The 22,250-nt window shown below is 46.4% G+C and overlaps 3 protein-coding genes across 3 annotated transcripts in view; 2 read left to right on the top strand and 1 right to left on the bottom strand.

Annotated features, from left to right (window-relative positions):
• LOC147256764 (uncharacterized) overlaps nucleotides 1-8,659 on the bottom strand; it is a 61,637-nt gene extending 52,978 nt beyond the window's left edge. The window contains exons 1-2 of the mRNA XM_086210345.1: nucleotides 8,088-8,659; nucleotides 3,745-3,875 (exon numbers count right to left, since the gene is read on the bottom strand). Coding sequence (XP_086066471.1) covers nucleotides 3,745-3,875; nucleotides 8,088-8,382 — 426 coding nt within the window. The 5' untranslated portion in view covers nucleotides 8,383-8,659. The remainder of the gene's footprint in view (nucleotides 1-3,744; nucleotides 3,876-8,087) is intronic.
• Nucleotides 8,660-12,124: 3,465 nt separating this feature from the next.
• Nucleotides 12,125-20,723, top strand: chchd10 (coiled-coil-helix-coiled-coil-helix domain containing 10). The gene is made up of 4 exons (XM_086210343.1): nucleotides 12,125-12,360; nucleotides 18,516-18,723; nucleotides 19,546-19,681; nucleotides 20,551-20,723. Exons 1-4 carry the CDS (start codon nucleotides 12,320-12,322, stop codon nucleotides 20,568-20,570), a joined length of 405 nt encoding a protein of 134 aa, XP_086066469.1. The 5' UTR covers nucleotides 12,125-12,319; the 3' UTR covers nucleotides 20,571-20,723.
• A 508-nt stretch (nucleotides 20,724-21,231) lies between these two features.
• Nucleotides 21,232-22,250, top strand: part of ddt (D-dopachrome tautomerase) — a 3,405-nt gene continuing 2,386 nt past the window's right edge. Inside the window, exons 1-2 of the mRNA XM_086210344.1 lie at nucleotides 21,232-21,419; nucleotides 22,028-22,203. Coding sequence (XP_086066470.1) covers nucleotides 21,312-21,419; nucleotides 22,028-22,203 — 284 coding nt within the window. The 5' untranslated portion in view covers nucleotides 21,232-21,311. The remainder of the gene's footprint in view (nucleotides 21,420-22,027; nucleotides 22,204-22,250) is intronic.

The following is a 22,250-nucleotide window of genomic DNA, read 5'->3' as shown; positions in this document are numbered from 1 at the left end:
AACTTGCAAAGTATCAGAGAGCGAAGCACCGAGGCTGCCATCCACGGCGTCATACTGCAGTTATCCGTAACTCTTACTCCTACCATAACAGCATGTATCTCATGCCTGAATATCAACCTGGTCAGAGGCCAGCATCTCCTCCCTTCAGACATGCCTTGAATGCACAGACTGGCACAGTCTGTATGATGGACACGAGGATATTAACGAACTTGGGGACAAGGTGCATCATACATTACATTCTGTGTAGATTTAGTAATCCCAACTAAAAAAAGTAATCACTTACCCCAATAATAAATCCTGGGTAACCAAAGAACTTAAATCAGTTATCAATAAAAAAAGAAGAAGAAAAAAAAACAAGTCTCCAAGGAAGTTAGGAACGAGGTAAAAAAAAAAAGGCCAAAACTATGTATAAGAATAACATTGAAAGCCAATACTATAGCAGTGACCTGTGAGCTGCCTGGTATAAAATACATGGCATTAATCAATTAGTCTACCACTGGGACAGAGCAGGCTGTTCGAGTAAATGGGGTGGATGATGCCAACCTGGCAAATGGTTTGAATGCATTTTTCTATCGGTTTGAAAGATCTGACTTTTTTAATGACATCACTGAGTTGTGGGAATCTCTCAGCCCATGGAAGGATTTGGTAAAATCTCAGGAAGAAGTTACAAATCTTTTCAAGAGAGGACACACGCACAAAGCAGCTGGCCCTGATTCCATCTGTGGACGCACACTGCGCCACTGTGCTGACCAGCTCAGTTGGGTCACCACTCTGTTCCAGAGGTGTACTGAGTGTGGACTGTTACCAGCTATTCGGAAAACATCTACCATTTTTCCACTCCTAAAATCAAATAATCCAGGAGAACTGAATGAATTCAGACCAGTTGCTCTCTCTCTGAATTGATGGGAACTTAGACCCACTCCAATTCGCTGGGAGAGGTGTGGATGTTGCGAAGATTTTTTATCTCAGACAGGTTATATTAGCGCCTGAAAAAAACCCAACTCTCACGCTAGACTTTTATTTGCTAACTTCTCATCAGCTTTTAATAAGATGCAGCCTCACATTGTAATTGAGCAACTTGCTGTTTATTTTAATCTACCAGACCAGATTTTATTGTTGCTTTTAAGCTTCTTAACAGACAGAATTCAGCAGGTGTTCATGAATGGTCACGTCAGACAGCATCACCTCAAACACAGGTTCCCCACAGGGCTGTGTCCTCTGTCCTCTGCTCCTTATCAAGTACACAGACAGCTGCAGGTCCTCCCTAGAAGGCAGCCATCCTGTCAAGTTCTCTGATGACACGACATTCCTGTCCCTCCTCCAGGGGGCTCAATCAAGTCATGGTAGCAGAGACCAGGTCTCTCCTGGACTGCTTCTCTGCATGGCTCCCTGTCAGATTCAGAATAGAATTTAAAATTCTTCTTCTACCATCAAAGTCCTCAACAATCAGGATCCTTCATCCCTGACAGAGCTCCTAGTCCCCTATGATCCAGCTAGAACCCTTCACTCCCAGGATGCAGGGTTCCTGCTGGTTCCTAGAGTTCTAACAGTAGAATGGAGCCAGAGCCTTCAGCTATCAGGCTCCCCTCCTGTGGAACCGTCTCCCAGTTTCAGTCCAGGACCCAGACCCCATGTCTAGGTTTAAGAGCAGACTTAAGACCTTCCTTGTTGATCAGGCTTATAGTCAGGACTGCTTAGGCTGGTCCTTAGATCTGCTGCTCTAGGCTCAGACTGCTGGGGATCTCCCATGATGCACTGGGCTTCTCTCTCCTCCTCCTGTCCTCAGACGTGTTACTAACTCCTCTTCTTCTCCCCTCATCCCAGATCCTGGTGCTGCTGGAGGAGGCTCCAGACCTGAAGAGGCTCCAGCTGCCACCCGTAGCTCCACCTGCTCACGTCTGTCCATCAGTCTCTCCTCCTTTCTCTCTGTCCCTCTCTTTCCTTCCGTCCCTCTGTCCTCCTGCATTCTCTGTCTTTGTCTCTGTCCATCAGTCTCTCCTCCTTTCTCTCTCTCTTTTTCTCTGTCCCTCTCTCTCCTTCTGTCTCTCTGTCCTCCTCCATTCTCTGTCTCTGTCCTGCTCTCCTGCTCTCTCTCTGTCCCCACTGATCCTGGATCTGCTCCACCTTCCTGCTGGTAAAGGAAGGTTCTGGTGGCTGCTGTTGCAGGATGTGCTGCTGATGGAGAATTGTTGGGTGGAGGTTCATTGAAGGAGGGAGGTGCTGGACCTGCTCTACTTGGACAGAGTCAGGACAGGACTTTGGTTGGGGTTTGGTGCCACAAATAAAACAGCCTTATCATCAGTGTGGGGCAGATAAGCTGCTAACTGGCACACTGCTGAACTTTCTGGGTTTTCAGAGCTTTTCAAGATTCAGATTCGGAAAAATTTGTCGTAACAGAAAAACTTCTTTTACATGGCTCTTCATACAAAACAAGACAATACACTAATTAGAAACAATTGAAGGGATTCTGAGATCACACACAGAGTTCATATTTTTCAGTTAGGAAATCTCTCTTCACTAAAGCCAGTGTCATTGCTTATGAAACGGATTAACTTGGAATTTTAGAGAAAAAAAATCCTCCCACTCTGAATAAAAATGATACATTTTCACTTTATTGCATTCCATTACATTTGCGCAGTGAAAGCACAGCTAGTTAATGAATGATGTACAACTATTAGCTTACAGTCACAGCAAGGCCCCAACAGGTTAACTCTACTTAGCTAAGCAACACACTCAGAGTGCCGCATGACAAATGGCAAGTTTTTGTGTTTTTGGTGTGTCTTTTTTAGGTAGAAAGCTTGAAGAGTAGAGCTCAGGCAGGGAAACACATTTAACAAGCTAAATGGAAAAAAATTCTACTCCTCTTGCAATCATCTGAGAATCAGTCTGTTGTCAGTTGGTCTGTTGTGATTGACTCACTGACCTCCATGGATAGACATCCAGAAATATAACTGAAAGGAAGGTCCAGCTGACATTTCATGTTTGGTCACCTGACACACATCATATATATGTTAGTTTAGACACTATGAACTTTGTTGGACTATCACATATGTGTTTGTGTGGTGTATCACACATCTGACACAGTGTTTGCTACAGGCTGCAGCCTTGTGGTTTTCCTAGGTTGCCTTGATTACTGCCTCACTACCACAATGCTTCTTTTCATTGCAGTTATGGCCAGCACCTATATTCTCTGGCTGCACGGTGGTGCAGTGGTCAGCACTGTTGCCTCACAGCAAGAAGGTTCCAGGTTCGAGTCCTGGCTCGGGCTCTTTCTGTGTGAGTCTGCATGTTCTCCCTGTTTCTGCTGGGTTCTCTCTGGTACTCCAGCTTCCTCCACAGTCCAAAGACATCAAGAGGGACCAGGTTAATCCAGACTCTAAATTGACCGTAGGCGTGGCTGGGAGAGCCAATGGTTGTCTGTCTCTATGTGTTGGCCCTGCCATGGACTGGTGACCTGTCCAGGGTGAACCCCGCCTCTCGCCCGTAGCTGCTGGGATAGGCTCCACCCCCCACAACCCTTGATAGGAATAAGTGGAAGAAAATGGATGAATGGATGGAAATATTCTCTTCAAGTGATGGTGGATGGATGATGGATGTTTTATATGCATTTGCAGATTTGAATGGCATATGAGTCAATCGATGCATCGCTAGAGTGCACCAGTAAACCCTAACCTGGCTTGTCTTCATGTATGACAACGAGAAAAGTTCCACACAGGCCCCTCATGGTCACTGTGGATGAGCTACCTCTATCTTTGTGGTGGTGACAACCTCCTGATCAGGGTCCTGGTCCAGGTTGATGGGCTGCGCCTTCTTCACTGACTGCTGAGCCCCTTGACCCCGGTTCAGAAATGTGGTCCTTCCATGCACTGAGGGGCCTGTTAGAGGAAGAACAGAAGGATCACAACTAAACTCAATGGAACCTTCATGTTCAAAAGCAGATGTGGGACTCGTGGAGGTCTCTCTGAGTCTGGAGCCTAAATTACAACTATTGATCACTCATGTGACTCTCACACACCAGTTTCTTCTTCTGACCCATCCACCTGTCTCCTAGACCCCATCCCAACTAAGCTGCTCCAAGACTCTCTCCCCTCGTTAGTCCCTCCCTCTTAGATATGATCAATGTGGCGCTGGTATCTGGTTCCGTCCCACAGTCCTTTTAAAGTAGCAGGACTTAAACCCTCCTCAAAAACAAGCCTGGATCCAGAAGTTCTACCAACTACAGACCAACTTCACATCTTCCTTTTCTCTCCAAGGTTCTGGAGAAAGCAGCTGCTAAACAGCTCTGTGACTTCTCCACAGCAACAGCTGATTGGAGGATTCAGTCAGGTTCCAGGTTCATCCTAGCACAGAAACAGAACTAGTCAAAGGTACCAGTGACCTCCTACTGGTACCAGATGAGGGACTGGTCTCTGTGCTGGTCTGATTAGATCCATCCATCATCCCTCCATCTTCCCCCTCTTCTCCTGTTCAGGGTGGTGGGGGTGGAGCCTATCCCAGCAGCCTTCCCCCTGGACAGGTCACCAGTCCATGGCAGGGCCAACACATAGAGACAGACAACCATTGGCTCTCCCAGCCGCGCCTACGGTCAATTTAGAGTCTGGATTAACCTGGTCCCTCTTGATGTCTTTGGACTGTGGAGGAAGCTGGAGTACCAGAGAGAACCCAGCAGGAACAGGGAGAACATGGAGACTCACCCAGAAAGACCCCGTGCTGCAGCCGGGGCTCCACCCACAACCTTCTTGCTGGGGGGCCACAGTGAGGACCACTGCTCCACCGTCACAGGGCCATCAGGAGAAATTAGGGGTTCAGTATCTTGCTCAAGGATACTTGGACATGGTCACCAGGGGAAGTAGGGATCAAACCAAGGACCGTTCATTTGCTAGACAGCCAAGCTACCACTGAGCCATGTTGCCCCCAGCTGGCAATACCCTTCCTTGTTTATTGGTCAAGGACTAAAAGTAGAGAGAGAAATCATTACAACTGTTACTCACAAACCAACCACCAAAGATGTTTGTTGCAGGCATAATAATAATAATAATAATAATAATAATAATAGTTATCACTATGAACTTCTCACATGATCAGATGTTGTATTTTCCCATTGGAGCAGAGCCAACATGTTTTTGATCTTTGTTGAACAATAAATGTCGCTGCAATGTCAGATACTCATGTTCAACAAGGCCAGAGCATCACATAATGAGGTACATATATTGGGAAGCTCGGAGGAGTTTTTCAGCTGGCTTTGAACACTGTTACCAGCTTTTACCTGTGACGTCAAGACATCCCAACTCCTATGGGAATGCTCCCTGTATGTCCACTGCCCTATACCCCTCCACCCACTCTGCTTTGATAGCTTTTTAGCTTTACACCTGTGAGCTTCACAGTGTAACACCACGCAGTGGCTCCCAGAAAAATGTTTTTTGGGTGAGAAGCAAAGTCAACTTTACTGAGCTTCTTAAATGAGTGAGCACCAGGCAAACGTGGTAGAGCTGCTGTTTTTGTTGTAGGTATAAGTCCACGTTCTCTACCTACACTGACCTCCTGCACAGGAGAAATGAGGAGGGGGGCTCGGCAGCCTCGCAGAAGTCTTCAGAACGGTGACCAATCACAGCAGAGTGGGTGTGTCGGGGGCATACACAGAGGGGGGTTCAGGGGAGCGGTATATAACATGGACCATTTTCATGGGACACAGAAAATACCAGGAGAAGAAACAGCAAGAGGGACGCAGCCTGGAGATCTAGGAGGCTTCCTCTGAGGTTGCTGGGTCGAGCTGCTTCAGAGGGGTCCAGGACCAATCAGGGACCCCCACAGGAGGAGGATAGCTCATCTTTGAACAGAAGACCTCTGATGATGCGGTCCTTCATTAAGGGGAGGACACAGTAGAGTGTCTCCACACACAACTCTGATACAATATACTGTGTATATATATATATATATATATATATATATATATCACGATATTCAGCTCCCGATACGATTCGCTACACTTCCATGCTTTTCTGAAAGGTTGTAAAGGGACAAAGTGATTTTGATGACATCTTGTGAGTTCCCTTGACTTGGATTGAATGAACTGAACTGAAAGCATCAATTAAACAACATGAGGCTCCGACTGGCAGCTTGCAAATGCTGGACAAAATGAATCAAAGATGTGCTGAGAAAATTAGTTTCATTTTTTGAAACTGAGTGCAAATTGTAGCTTTCAAGCTTTAGAGAAGTGAACATTGAGAGTTAAAGTGCAGCCAGTGGCCTTCTGAGGCAGCTTTTTAGCTGGATACTGAACATAGGAGGGAGCTGCTGGCCAGTCCAGCCACCAGCTTCACCAAAAATAAACCATGGCAGCCAATAATTCAACTGGTGGGTGACAGCAGCATAGCGGGGCTCCATCGCGTTCACCAGGCGCCTCAAGCCGGTGTTTGCCACCACCCAGTAAGCTCTCAAATCCTGACGACAAAAGCAGCAATGGACTCCATCACTGTCCAGTGTGGTTTGTTTCGTGTCGCGCCACAGCTTCTTGGGCTCGGTCTCAGGTAGCATTTCCTTGTCCAGGTGGTGACGTTTTAGGAGGCTCGCAGGTTGGTGGTGCTTCCACAGTACTTAACGTTTGTGTGACTCAGCTCACAAACCGCCACACTTTTGTCCAAATCATCACTTTCTTTTTTGTCTTTGAACCCAAAATGCTCCCACACATCTGTGTTTAAGTGTGCAGGCACTGGATTTATACTCGCCGCCATTCTCCTGAATCTCTCAGCTCTCACCTGATGAGAAAGGCGTCGGCGTCTGGGTAACTAGAAATGCTCTACAGCCACACCAGTGGCTGGCAGACAGAACTGCTCTTCCTGCAAAGTGCAGGACTCGAGGGATTGGAATCGGGCTCAATGTATCGATACTAACGGATGAAAAATAGATACTCTGAGGAAACAAACTATCGATAAATGTATTGCAGAATCAATAAAATTGGTCAGCCCTATTCTGAATGTAGTTTCAGATCTCAGGTTGCACCGAGTGTGTTCACACCTGGTATTCAGGCTGAGCACTAGAGATCGCATCACTCAAGACAGACCTAAATGAGACAGGCCTCTGTACTGTCTCATCTCCCAGATCCCTGACTTATGCTGCAGACTATTAGTATTCATAGCAGCACAGTAAACGTATTAGCATTTTTGTTGTTCCATTAATACAGCTTTTTGTTCGTACTAGAATCAGTCCTAGTACTTTAATGCTCATATCCTACTGAAGTGGATGCTCCAATAGATGGTAGACATTATTGTTGGTAGCTAGTTTACTGTTATTACTGTCGAGTGTGTCTTAACCCTCCTGGCCTCCATCCCGGTGTGCTTCTCTCTGTTCTTATCTATCTGCTTCTGTCTCTTTCTTGGTCCTTGTCTCCATCTTCCCTTGTCTCAGAACCTATCTGCCTTTGTGTGTCTCTGTCTTTCCCGTCGAGGCAGATGGCCACCACCCAGCCAGGATCTGTTGGCTGTTTCAGACGTGCTTGTTGATGGGGAACAGTAGGGTGTCAATGAAATGACAGAGTGCAGTTCTGGATCTGCTCCACCAGTAAGCAGGCAAAGTACAACAAAGTTAAGATAACTTTGTTGTACTTTGCTGCTTTTAAAACAAAATTGTCTGGGGTTATTTAAACCTCATCCCACCTCCAGCTCCTTTTTCCTGCAGGAAATCAACCCTCATGGTCACATCCCCTGCCAGAGTGAAGAGGTAGATTTCCTGTCTAATATTCATTCAACGCAAACGAATCAAACTTCAATCCAAGCTCCAGTAGCTCCTGAGCAACACTGACATCGCTCCACATTTGTAGCTACACCGTAGTTCCTGCGATCGGCTGAGTACCAAACTACATGGATCTAGACCTACTTAGATATTCCAGAAAAGCGTCTTAGAGTTGCTGGGGATTTACTCGAAGTAAAAGAGCAGGAATTAATGATTAAAAACGCGTGGATTTAGCGTGGAAGAGACGTGCAGTTGGCTGCTGTGACGGTGTCGCAACTGACGGACCAACCATCGGTGTTACACCGTTTCTGCGCCGCTCCCCTCGGGCTGAGCACAGCCCCGAGGCTTCAGCTTCTTACCCGCCGGCGTGTTCCTGCTTTGCCGGTGGAGGAGGCGGACTCCGTGGAGGTGCAAGCGGCTGCCGATGGAGCCCTCGGCGCCCCTCGCTCTCTCCGCTCGGTACCGGGCTATCTGCAGCTCCAGCAGCTTGATTTTCCGCCGCAAGAACTCGTTCTCCTTCTGGCTCCGGGACATTTCCAGATGGACCACAGCGTATTCGTCGTCCACAACTTTGCAAATTTCTGCAACGGCCGCGTTGGCTAGAACCTCCATGATGGAGGCAATCTGAGAGTGGAAGTCCACAGAGGCCGACATGGTCCCGGTGAGCCGAAACGGTCTAAGTCCTGGAAACGACAGGGACTTAGATGCAGGCGTGATAGCGCTATCTGTGATGCATGGCCCACTGGCTCTGAGACTGAGAACCCGCGTGGAGAACCAGAGCAGAACAAGTCTTTGTTGGTTCCACACAGCAGCTCGAGTTCCGCTGTGCAGTGTTGGAGTCGCACAGCGCCCCCTTCCGTCGGTGAGCGGACCCGCATTCTCCTGCTCCCTGCGGGGTTGTTCTTCCTTCTTCTTCCTTGGTTTTACGGCGGTTGGCAACCAACCAGATGGAGCATTACCGCCCTCTTGTGTCCCATCGCGGAACACCATCTTTCCCTACTTCTAACCCCTACACCTAAATCCTACCTTTAAATCCTAAACATAACCCCTAAACCTAAATCCTATCATACAATCCTGTATCCCTCAAATACTCTGAAAGAACCCTAACACTCTCCCTATCCTCCATCCTCAGAACTCCCTCCAGACTGATCTCACCCTTCCCCATGTTCCTCCACCTGTCCCTCATCACCCTCCTCACCACCTCATACCTGCCACACCTCAGGAGTACGTGCTCTACTGACTCTTCCTCACCACAGCCCTCACACAGCCCTGTGTCGTGCTTCCCCAACACCTTCAAAGTCCCGTTCAGCCCACAATGTCCCAGCCTCAGCCTCACCTTCACTACTTCCTCCCTCCTCTGCCCACCTCCACCCCAACACCCTCCAGCCCGCACACTCCTCTGAACCCTATACAAGTGCCTACCCTTCTTCTCTTTGTCCCACCTTCCCTGCCACATGTCCATCACCCTCTCCCTCACTATCACCTTCACCTCCACCGTCCTCTTCACCAACGCCCCCTTTGCCAACTCATCTGCCTTCTCGTTCCCCTCCACCCCCACATGTGCTGGTACCCATACTCCCTGCGGGGTTCTTCCGTCACACAGCAGTACCCATGTTCTCCTGCTCAAGTTCATTTCCCTCCAGAACCCTGGATCCTCCACCAGTCACAAAAAATAAAATAAAATCTATTTTTAAAGTCTACTTAGTGTCCCATGATTGAGGTTGTGTTCTAAGCTGGACATTGTAAGAACCTTTTTGGTCAGATGTTTGGCATCATGACGTAGAATCTTGCTTAATTTCCTATGTTGGTTATGCATTTCCCCTGTTATGTTTCTGTGTTTTTCTTTTATTAGATGTGAGTTATCAAGTAATGAGCTAATGGTAATGCATAACTCCTATGAACTGTGCAGTTCAAAGAAGAAATGTATAACCAGCTTCAACTATTTTAGTGTTAGTTTCTGTGTTTCTCTGGAAAGGATCAGGCAGGATGTGGTGAATCGTCAATCATGAATCGCTGAGACTAACTGCAGACTTAGGGAATCTCCACTCATACTGTTAAAACGCTGACACAGCATTAAGGATGCTCATGTGCTGACTTTAAGAATGTATTTTGAAGGACAAACCAGAGGTGCTGACATGTATACCCCTATGGTCTAGGTTTCAAAGTCTAAAAACACTTACTTGACAGATTAATGATTTTCTCTGCTGATTCTAAAAACTTGAACCAAAAGTCCAGGAACTCTTTTAACTCTTGTTCATGAACTGTGTTTGACCCCAACCTGCATGCCTCTTCCCCAGAAGAGATGTATAAATGACTGATGGTGGAGTAAGCCTGGGGTGAAGAGGAGCAGACTCTGAAGGAGATAAGAGACTGGGGAGGAGAAGAAGCAGATCTAGGAGCAGGTGGAGCATGTGTGGGAGGAGGGGAAGCAGGTCTGGGATGAGGTGAGGCAGGTCTGGAAGGAGACAGAGTAGGCCTGGGAGGAGGAGGAGCGGGTCTGGGGTCCCTTAGGAGGTCCCTCTGCCACTTGAAGCAACATTTGTGCTCCTGACAGAATAGATTTATGAGGTTGAGTACATTTTGTGTCAGTGTATTTTCCCTTTGACTCTTAATCACGCGAGTGCTGCAGTTGCTGAGGGGTCAGGATGAGGGTGAAGCAGCCGCTGAGGGCTGAGGACCAGGGGGCTGCTGTCGCTGAGGGATGAGGACCAGGGGGCTGCAGGTGCGGAGGACTTAGGACCAGGGGGCTGCAAATGCTGAGGGGTGAGGATGAGGGTGCTGCAGCCGCTGAGGGCTGAGGATCAGGGGGCTGCAGCTGCAGAGGAGTTAGGACCAGAGGGCTGCAAATGCTGAGGGGTGAGGATGAGGGTGCTGCAGCAGCTGAGGGGTGAGGATGAGGGTGCTGCAGCTGCTGAGGGGTGAGGATGAGGGTGCTGCAGCTGCTGAGGGGTGAGGACCAGGGGGCTGCAGCCGCTGCTGTGGTCAGGGGTGGGATGTCACTGACTTTTATGAAAGTGGTGTTTAGAAGTTCTGTGAATGATCTAATGTAAATATTGAGAAGTTGCATGGCTCACATCAGATTTCTTGAACTGACAATGACAAGGGGTACAAGACTCTCTGGCTCGGCTCTGCCCCTTACCCCCACCCATCCAGGCACACACCTGGCCAGCGATAGGCAGAGTGAGCCAACTGATGAGCCGACACCTCAGTGAGCTACCACCGAGCTAAATCTTGTTTAGACCCTTCACCACGAATGTCCCCCCGTTGTTCATCATGCTGGCTAACACTGGAGGCTGATCCTTGGTAAGGGTGGTGGTGTGAAAGCTCTGGGACACTTATGATGACCCCTGCTGCAACAGGCAGATGTCATCACCATGGCAATGTCCCTTCCATTTTTATTCTAGTGACATGCTTTTGAGGCTTGGTTCTGGACCCGATGAGGGCTCTAGTCCTCCAGCGCTGCGTGTTGTACAGTGAAGCTGCTGCCGACTCTTCAGGTCAGGAAGCATCAGCAAACTCTCACATTGTTGAGTTCTTCTGAATGACCTCCACTCTTAAGGGCTCCATGGTTCAGAGGTAGAGTGGCCATCCAGTAACCGAAGAGTAGCTGGTTCCATCCCCACTTCCCCCAGTGACCATGTCCAAGTGTTCTTGAGCAAGATACTGAACCCCTGATTGCTCCAGATGGCCCTGTGATTGACTGGTGACCTGTCCAGGGTGAACCCTGCCTCTCACCCAATGACAGCTGGGATAGGCTCCGCCTCCCATGACCCTCAACAGATGAGAATAGAAAATGAATGGATGGATGGACCTCAACTCTTAATTAACAACAGAGACAGAAAACTTCAGGTTTGTGGTGGTTCTGTGGAGCCGAGAGCTCGTTGCCCACATGCCTGCAGCATCCATGTCCCCTGGCTGATTAAGGGCTTTGGTGTCCACTCTCTCTATGGCACCTTAAACCAAGTGGGGTGGAGAGGGAGTGGATAGGGGCTGGTCTGGGATTGGGCCCCTCGTTACCAGTTATGGCAATGACCCCCCTGACTGTAGTGGTCTCTTTATTGATACCTGAGTCCAAATCTTCTGGCCTCAATGAGGGAAATAACATGAATGAATAAAGGAAAGACAAGAAGATCAATATCAACAAAACAGATGAGTGGCTGCAGTAAATGATATTAATGTATGAGCCTGCAGTTTGATGGATTTGTGTGGGATTTTTTACTGTCTTGATTCATTTGTTCACGGAGTAAAACCTGTGAACTATCGAGGGGCGACATGGAAGTCGGTTACACCCGGAAGGAGGTTTTATAACGGCTGAGACGTACAATCCTGCAGGTGGCAGTAGGGCAACACGGATGCAACTGACATAAAGCATCACTGAAGAAGAGCCTTCTCGCCCTGTCCCTGAGAATTGCACATGCGCAGTAGTGATTAATGTGAACGAACAAGGTCATTTACACGTGCACCGCTACTGCGGTCAGAACTTTGTGGAAACTCAAGTGCGCGTGTCGCCCCGCAGCTCCCGTTAACTTTCACTGCTTTCCAGTTTCCTCATCGAACCGTGAGCCCGTGAGCTCGGCCGGTGTTGGCAGCGATGGCCAGAGGCAGCCGCGGCCGGCCGCCGGCTCCAGCCAGGTAACTGGTAACTGAATAACTCGGATCCAGTCAGCAGGTGTAGATATCGGAGGGCGTGTGTGCATGTATATTATTATTATTCATACCTATATTTACATGTCTGTTCATATCCGTGCAAGTGTCAGCAACTTAGGACTCAAGATGCATTCAGTGTTTTAGGAAAGTCTGAATTTCCTAGTTGTGACTCGGTTGTTTCGCGACTGTGGTTGAGCTTGAAAGTCGTAACGTTGAATCAACATGGACGAAGATGAGTTTGGTTGTAATGCTCTGAACGTGTCATCGGACATGAGAGTCTGTTACACAGTTTGATGTAGTGAATCTAGCCCAGCCACGCGGACTGCAGGAAGCACTAGCACCGTATTACACGTTATATAGGAGCACGTCTTCATATTCCGTTTGAAAAGAAGTCTTAAACATTTTACCCATATATGTCTAAGTTTTTACCAGCCAAAAATGGACTTTGCGTATTTTGGAACTCGTACGTCCCTTTTGTCCAACATCTCTTGAATGCAGCAGCAGGGCTTCCTCCACAGTTGCGTCAGTGAGGGGGCGGGGTCAGTACTGGACAAGGTCATTCCAGTGTGTGCGTGTGTGTCCCACCTGGTCGGGTGTTACCGGTAAATCATGCGGACCATTCCGCCCGCCTGGCACACAGGGCTGGCAGGTATCTTGGAGTTATGGAGCATCTCTTTTTTTATATTAACTCATTGGCTGCCAGCCACGTTCAGAGGAACCAACCTCATCCTGCCAGGCATTTTACAGAATTTTCATTGATTTTCAAGACCCACAGAATATTGTGTGCTATGAATATGTAAACACTGAACCCCCCAAAAGAAAGATTAGATTCTCTTTCATCAGAAAAGGAATTATGTCCACCTTTTTCCATTCTTTAGTTATAGGCAATAGAACAAATGGTGCTTTCACCAAATAACACCTTTTTCTGACCAAAAAACCTAGAAAACAAGGTTTTTGTAAAAAGAAACATAATCCAAGAGGAACATTGACCAACAGTAAAATTTTTTGGATTTAGTGACACGTCAATGTGTGACATTGTCATTCACATTGTCATAGTATAAAATTACAATGACAAAGTTATAAAAAAAGTATAAATAAAAATAAAGCAAAGTGAATGAACTTCAAAGTGTCAACAAAGTACAATTTTGTCATCTTTTCTGCTCTTGACCAAAAGTCATCCTTCTCTCCTCATCCCCCTCCTCCTCACCTCGTCCTCTCTTCCTTCTTTTTTCCTCTCCGTTGGGCCCATACCCGGCCGTCGCCGGCAACAGGGGCTTCAAGGGCTACACCGCGACGAGTAGGCGGGCCGCCGCGGTGTAGCCCTTGAAGCCATGGGCGCGGGCCCGGGTGGAGCCGCCGCGGGTGCAGATCTTGGTGGTAGTAGCAAATATTCAAACGAAAACTTTGGAGGCCGAAGTGGAGAAGGGTTCCATGTGAACAGCCGTTGAACATGGGTCAGTCGATCCTGAGAGTTGGGCGAACGCCGTTTGGAAGTGCGGGGCGATGGCCTACGTCGCCCCCGGCCGATCGAAAGGGAGTCGGGTTCAGATCCCTGAATCTGGAGTGGCGGAGATGGGCGTGTAAGGCATCCAGTGCGGTAACGCAAACGATCCCGGAGAAGCTGGCGGGAGCTCCGCCCGCTCGTTTGCTGGTCAATATAATAGTGTCTACAAGTGGGATCAGCACCACGTTCACACAGAAGGTGGATGAGGCTTTCCTACGCCGCCCCCACTGAAAAACGTCATTTGCTCGTCATTCTTGTCAATGGGAGTCAACCTTACAAACCCAGTGAATGAGTTAACAAATACAAATAAACAGAACAAAGCTGTTTAGCCATCTCAGCATCCTACCAACCGCTGAACTCTGGCTCGCACCACAGTGCCACCTGGTGGACTAACCCTACTCTATCCTCCTTAAGTCATACACTCAAAAGAAACATGACCAAACATCTTAAACATTTCCTTCTTGTTTTTTTTCTTTTTTTTAAATGTCCACCAACACTATGTCATGAGCCTGTCCATAGTGCAGCTCATCTTCTTTCAGAAAACTGGGTAACTTTGTTTCTCTTGTTTCTCCTCACTGGACTTTCATTTCCTCAGTTTCTCCCATCTGCCTCTGATGCTCCCATAGCTCCTGTAGCTGCTGGCTCCTCCACTCGTCACCTCCTGTGTGGTGTCCTGACTTAGCTGACTTGAGTCGAACTGTTCCGTTGTCCCTCATTTCCTTCTCCTGGGGATTCACAAGAATCTGGTCCACATGTCTCCTGAGTATGCTCTCATCTCCCAGCATCACTTGCACTGGCATTCTGCTAAAGTGGCAGAGCTCACTGGATACACATCCATTCATTTTGAATGTTCATCAACGAGCACAAGCACCTGTCCCATAAATGCTCCTGCATTATCCACATTAATTGAATCTGGGGTTCGTCAGGCCAGTCCCAGGGGCATGGCTGCAACATGACGTTGCTTCTGACATGTTTTACAGGCCTTGACAGCATCCTCCACTTCTTTGTCCAGATTTGGCCACCACACGTAGCTCCTTGCCAGTGCTTACATCCTGGACACACCTGGGTGGCACTGATGAAGCTGTTTCAGAACATTTCCTTGACCTGGGCTTAGAACAATCACTCTTGCTCCGCGCAAAACCCACCTTTTCTGCATGCTGAGCTCACAGACTGGTTCACTACAGTTACGCCGCTGCCTGAGTCCACCTCAAACCGCATTTTATGGGTTTTACTGTCAGTGATTCCACAAATGACTCCACTGCTGGGAGATCTGTTTCTTCTTCTTTGTACAGTGTAAACATTACCTCATCGCCCCCCAGAGCTTCACCATCTCATTCTCACAGTCCCTCCTGGTGGACGAACCTGGCACTCTATCCTCGTCATTACGTGTGAAAACGCTGTAGCGACATATCAGTAGTTCAAATATGAACAGTAGCGTTTGCACAACTGACTTAATGTCGAATGCTAAAACCTACATTTTCAAAGCCTTTGTGCGACTGATTTACAGAGCAGCCATTTTGACTTGTGGTGTTTTGACCACACAGAGTGACATAGTCTTCTGCTCTGTTTGTGTTGGTCTGGTCTAGAAATGCCGATGTTGACAGGCCAGAAAATCGTGCAGCTGCAGCTTTGATCAGGTCTCTTTGTAGCTCTTCTGGAAGTGGTTCCACAAACCAGCGGACTGGTGCAAAAGTCCTCATCAGAGCTGCAGATCTGTCTGACCAACTCAACTGGCTATGTTGAGATTTGAATCGGTGGACGCCGGGTGACGTGATGGCCCTGGAGCAGAGAGTTTCTAGCTGTTGCTTTTTTGATTAATCGATGAATCGGATTAAGAAAAATCTAAAGGGCATTAATTTCCAACCCTTCGTTTAAAAACAGAACTGACAGTGCATATTCACAGTGCAGAAAATCTTCAGAAAGTGGACAGACAGGCCGCCCTTTGAACATCCCTGAGCTGTTGAAGTAATAATTTAAAAAACAACTAAATGGACAAACACAGGAAACAAACTCATGTATACCTTCGTATTTATATTATTTATATTTTACAAAAGTGTGAAAACAAGATTTAAGTTAAAAACATTTATGAACTGGGGTAGGAAGGCTTGTAATACTGTGCTTAATTTGTCCATGGGACAGTGGAGTGTTGATCATTACAGGAAGCTGCTGCAGTATTTCTTTGCACTTCATTTCAGAAAATTAACACTTGAAGCTCATTCATTAAATTATTACTATCATAGTAGTTACTGCAAGTAGTTTATTTATACACTACATTTAGACCCAGCCTAAGCTGACTAAGTGCTATAGAAGAACTTAAAAATTAAATAAAAAAGAAGAACACACACAAATGTATTTGTGTCAAACTGACCAATACAGGACAAATCACAGAATAAATAAATAACAACAAACTGAAAAATTAATGGGCCAAAAAAGGCCAGTGAGTAAAAATTAGTCTTTAGTCTTTAATCTATCCCACCCCCGCTGTCACTAACGAGCTCATGCTACCCTCAGTTTTATTAAGTTTTCATGCTCGTCAAGCAGGATAACGAGCCGACACCAGCACCAGAGGGACATCAGGTGTCATCACACCACGACTTTATGCGTGACATAATTGTTGTGTAACACAAGAGAGTGATGACTAAATTTGTTGCCAACACTTTTTATAATCACTTTTATTGATTCATTTTTGCTGCCCTAGAGTGTAGTGTGTCTGGTAGTCACACTACATCAACAATCAGGATTTGTTCCACACCTCCAGTCAGTCAGCATCAAGTCAGTGGCAGCAGAAGCTCAATTCGAGCTGTAAACGTTTGTCTAAAGCTCAAAATGAGCTGCTGATGTTAGTCTAAATCTCAGTCTGAGCTGTTAATTTAGTCTAAATCTCAGTCTCAGCTGTTAATTTAGTCTAAAACTCAGTCTGAGCTGTTAATTTAGTCTAAACCTCAGTCTGAGCTGTTAATTTAGTCTAAATCTCAGTCTCAGCTGTTAATTTAGTCAAAACCTCAGTCTGAGCTGTTAATTTAGTCTAAACCTCAGTCTGAGCTGTTAATTTAGTCTAAAACTCAGTCTGAGCTGTTAATTTAGTCTAAACCTCAGTCTGAGCTGTTAATTTAGTCTAAATCTCAGTCTCAGCTGTTAATTTAGTCTAAATCTCAGTCTCAGCTGTTAATTTAGTCTAAAACTCAGTCTGAGCTGTTAATTTAGTCTAAACCTCAGTCTGAGCTGTTAATTTAGTCTAAAACTCAGTCTGAGCTGTTAATTTAGTCTAAATCTCAGTCTGAGCTGTTAATTTAGTCTAAATCTCAGTCTCAGCTGTTAATTTAGTCTAAAACTCAGTCTGAGCTGTTAATTTAGTCTAAACCTCAGTCTGAGCTGTTAATTTAGTCTAAATCTCAGTCTGAGCTGTTAATTTAGTCTAAATCTCAGTCTCAGCTGTTAATTTGGTCTAAATCTCAGTCTCAGCTGTTAATTTAGTCTAAACCTCAGTCTGAGCTGTTAATTTAGTCTAAATCTCAGTCTGAGCTGTTAATTTAGTCTAAATCTCAGTCTGAGCTGTTAATTTAGTCTAAATCTCAGTCTGAGCTGTTAATTTAGTCTAAATCTCAGTCTCAGCTGTTAATTTGGTCTAAATCTCAGTCTCAGCTGTTAATTTAGTCAATCTCAGTCCAAGCTGTTAATTTAGTCTAAATCTCAGTCTCAGCTGTTAATTTAGTCTAAATCTCAGTCTCAGCTGTTAATTTAGTCTAAATCTCAGTCTCAGCTGTTAATTTAGTCTAAATCTCAGTCTCAGCTGTTAATTTAGTCAATCTCAGTCCGAGCTGTTAATTTAGTCTAAAACTCAGTCCGAGCTGTTAATTTAGTCTAAATCTCAGTCTCAGCTGTTAATTTAGTCTAAATCTCAGTCTCAGCTGTTAATTTAGTCTAAATCTCAGTCTCAGCTGTTAATTTAGTTTAAATCTCAGTCTCAGCTGTTAATTTAGTCTAAATCTGTCTGAGCTGTTAATTTAGTCTAAATCTGTCTGAGCTGTTAATTTAGTCTAAAACTCAGTCTGAGCTTTTAATTTAGTCTAAATCTCAGTCTGAGCTGTTAATTTAGTCTATATCACAGTCTGAGCTGTTAATTTAGTCCAAAACTCAATCTGAGGCTGTTAAATTAGTCTAAATCTCAATCTGAGGCTGTTAAATTAGTCTAAATCTCAGTCTGAGCTGTTAATTTAGTCTAAATCTCAGTCTGAGCTGTTAATTTAGTCTAAATCTCAGTCTGAGCTGTGAATTTAGTCTAAAACTCAATCTGAGCTGTGAATTTAGTCTAAAACTCAGTCTGAGCTGTGAATTTAGTCTAAAACTCAGTCTGAGCTGTTAATTTAGTCTAAAACTCAATCTGAGCTGTTAATTCAGTCTAAAACTCAATCTGAAGCTGTTGTAGTTATTGATAGTGTTGGATTTGTTTGGACTGTAATTGCTGGGTTTGTGGTCAGATATGTCACCGTGACTGAGAGGATTAATGAGTTTCCACACTGTCTATGCTATGCTATTCATCTTATCCTTTTTATTCATCATCTGTGCTCTTCCACAAATGTACGCAGATCTAGATGTGTCCCTGGTTTCGATAATACTGGTTTTGTTGTCTTTGTAGCCCACCTCCATCCCATGCTCCTGCTCCACCACCCCCTGCCTCCCTGGCCCCTGCTCCATCCCAGGGGCCAGGCCTCATGGCCCAGATGGCTACCACAGCCGCTGGCGTTGCAGTAGGTTCGGCTGTGGGCCATGTTGTTGGCAGTGCCCTCACGGGGGCCTTCAGTGGAGGCAGCAGCAGTCAGGAGCCAGCTAAACCTACACACCAGGTAAACGACTTTGTTTCTTAGTCTGGGGCTTCTATTGAAGCTCCACTGCCTGATTACTGTTGCAAACCTGCCACTCAGGACGACTGTTATGGCGCTCTTGTTGTTCATAACCAACCCTATGGAGTCACATAAGTCAACAACAGCATCATCAGACAGATCTGACTTTCATTACTTGCTATTGGGGAAGGGTTGGAAACCAAGAACCATTCACTTTTTTCTCATGATGGGAGATTGTGGAGTGTTTGTGACACACAATATGTGCATCAGTCAGTGTAATCAGACATTTAATCAACGACTAATCACAATGTCTGTGAAACCCAAGGACAAAAAGAAAATAATTAAATATTTATGCACAAAACTGAGGAAAGAAAGTTACTAAATAATATCTTAATTAATTAAGTCCTTCCTGTTTTAAACACGGAGCAAGGCAGCACTCAGTCAAGCGTAAGCATCATCGCCGGGTTTAAGCCAACACCAATAATGTTTTCATTTCAAGCATCCTCGGCCCCTAACCAGCTAGTGAACCTCCTCCACCTGCACCAGGTGCCCCAGCATGCAAAGGAGGCTGGTCTAGTGTCTCCATGGTGCCTTGATGTCGAGGAGCAGCAGAGACGTTGGCTCCATAGACAGGCACAGACACACAAGCCCACGTACTTGGATCACACTGGACAAGGAATGACCCAAATTCAAGACATGGGAAGAATGGTTTAAGATTGCTTGGTGGTGGCTGGCCTCCTGATAAACCCTCAGCCGCTAACTCTGGCTGCTGACCTGGGGTCATCCCAGCCAGTGGTGAGACATATCTCGTCTGTGTCTTCGTAGGAGCCCCCTCGGCATGCGCAGCCTGGACCGTGTCACTTGGAGGTCAGACAGTTCCTGGACTGTGCCACCACCCAGAATGACCTGAGTTTGTGTGAGGGCTTCAGCGAGGCCCTCAAACAGTGCAAATATTCGCACGGTGAGTTTGTGCTGCAGGTTTGGACAGGACATTGGTGGGTGCGGAGTGTTTCGCACAGGATGAGGACTTTTGGATTGGGGGGCAGATTAAATGGGCTTTATTTACATTTCCACGCAGACGATTGTTCACTAACGCCATTGTCCACAGCAGAAAACTAGTTACAGTAACTAATTTGATGAACTTTGTACTTCAAGAGTCCTGTTGGATTTGACTTGGTTCTGGGCAACCAGTCTGAACCAGTTTTTCTGAACCAGGATTTGTCATGATGACGTCCTATGGCCACTGCATCACAGTGTTAAATCTTGCTTCCATTGGAAGTAACAGTGGTGATAATGTTAGTAGTAACATTTGTAATAACAGTAGCAACATTAGTAGTAAGCAGTAAGACAACATCATCTGACGGTGGACTGGCGATGGTCTGATGCAGGATCAGATCAGAGGGAGCGTCTTTACCTCTTTTGCTTTTATTTGAGTTGATGAGGAAATGAGACATGGAAGATTGTTGCAAAAAAATCCAAAATGGTGGCAGTGGGGTGGGTGGTTGCTCTGTTGCAGCTTATTCAGTGTTTGCTGGTGGTTGGCAAACCAGCTGAAAGCTGCAATCATGCCATCTAGTGGACTGGAGTCTCTTCATGTACCTGTCAGGAGCCGATTACTCCTGAGTTGAAAAATGATTACAACAGTACCATGCTAGTCACCATGCAGACGGTGTTTTTCCTGCATCTTCCCTCCTTATGTAGATAAAAGTGCCAGTCCTTCATCCATCAGGAAGCATTTTGTGATGGAGTCTGACTCAAGTTTCTGACATCATCATGAGGACTAGAGCAGGTGTAGTGGTGGCCAATGAAACGAGGTGTGTTTCTCTGCAGGTGTAACTTCGCTGGTGTGAAGGTTCAGCAGCTGCCATGATGGACAAACTCTTCTGTGAGGCTTGGATGTAGCAATGCACATGTTGGATGTCAGGCAGTCGCCATCCTGGTGTTTGAAAGACAACTGTGAAATGTAACAAATTGTAATAAAACAGCTGCTACCTGCTTGTTCTGCTAGCATGTGCTGTGTTGTGTTGATTTCCCTTGTCACTCATTGATGCGCCGAACTGTGTTCATGAAACGGGGAGCGTTCTGCGTTGATGAGACAATTCAGGAGGACTCTGCTGCTACTTTCCTGAATCCCAACTGAAGGTAGCATGCAGGAAGCCCGTTTCCTCCAAAACTGTGAAACCAGATCCTGCAAGTCCAGTTGAAGGAATCCTTTGGTAAACTAATTAATTTGAGATTGTGTTGAGGTTTTTCAGTGTTCAGCAATTAACTCATCTAAAAATTAACTTGATGTATTCATCGCTGTCAAAGGTTTCTATTTTTTGTGAAATACATAATTCAAAGATTTAATCGTTGTGAGGTTTTCACACAATGAGAGAGATGAACCCCAAGGCTTTTAATTTGTGAGATTCTTTTGGGGAAGAAGTTTTAGGTGTCGTGCGTCGCTGTGACCCTCGGACGTGTTCCAAACGTCCTCTCGCGGTAGTACTATAGAAAGTACAGCCGGAAGCTTTGCAGCAACGTCACATTGGAGTGTAACACCAGTCGGAAGTAGCGGAGACGACCTCGCTGCTGCTCAACCCACGACCGAGATGCCGTTCATCGAGCTGCAGAGCAACCTGCCGGCCAGCTCCTTCCCCGAGGAGTTCGTGAGGCGGCTGGCCTCCAGCGCCGCGAAGGCTCTGGACAAACCCGAGGACGTGAGTACCGAGAAGGTCGAGGCTCTGGAGAGCCGCCGGCCTAAGACCCAAAAGGAGAAAAGCTCGAACCGGATAGGAACGTAGGGTATCTCCGACATGCGTAAAAACCCTGGAAAAGTTACAGAATCTGAAATAAGTTTCCAGGCCTGGAAAAGTTTTTGATGAAAAAATAAAACTAAAAAAAAAAATTTCCGTGACTTTTTAGAAAAATGCTTGAACGTGAGAAGCGCTGAGATCGATTTATTTGATGTTTGAAGTACATCACAAAGCTTGGTTTTAATCTTCGTCGAATATGTGGTGGTAACGAGGCTTCTGTCTTATTTTAGTGTGTGAACTCACAATGTCTGGTCATGAAAATTTAAATCAATAGTGAAGAAACATCATCTTCAAAGCCCTGAACCCCCTCCAACAGTGGAGCTGACCGCTGTGTCCCAGCTCCAACCAGAACTTCATCCAGGATACGTCAGCAGGAAGTAATGATCTCAAGATGTGCAGGCTCAGCTGTTCCAGGACACACAGGACTCAGACCCCGGTCCTGGAGCTTCTCCTCTGCCCTCATCCGAATGGTGGCTCTGGTCTGAGATACTTTACTGGTCGCTGTCTTTCAGAGGATGAACGTGGTGGTGCAGCCTGGGCTGCCCATGCTTATTGCCGGCTCCAGCTCTCCCTGTGTGATGCTATCAGTCTCTGCTATCGCTGTGACCGACACTGCAGACAAGAACAAGGAGCACAGTGCCAAGATCTTTGAGTTTCTGACCCGAGAGCTTGGGCTGCCTCAGGACAGGTGAGAGGTCCACACTCAAATAACATGGATACGAGCATAAAATACCG

Source organism: Aulostomus chinensis, chromosome 8, assembly GCF_037954235.1.
Source record: "Aulostomus chinensis isolate RoL2024-O1b breed Wild chromosome 8, RoL_Achi_v1.0, whole genome shotgun sequence".
NCBI lineage: Eukaryota > Metazoa > Chordata > Actinopteri > Syngnathiformes > Aulostomidae > Aulostomus > Aulostomus chinensis.
The sequence above is the reverse complement of the archived record's forward strand: the minus strand, read 5'-3'. Positions and strand labels throughout refer to the sequence as shown.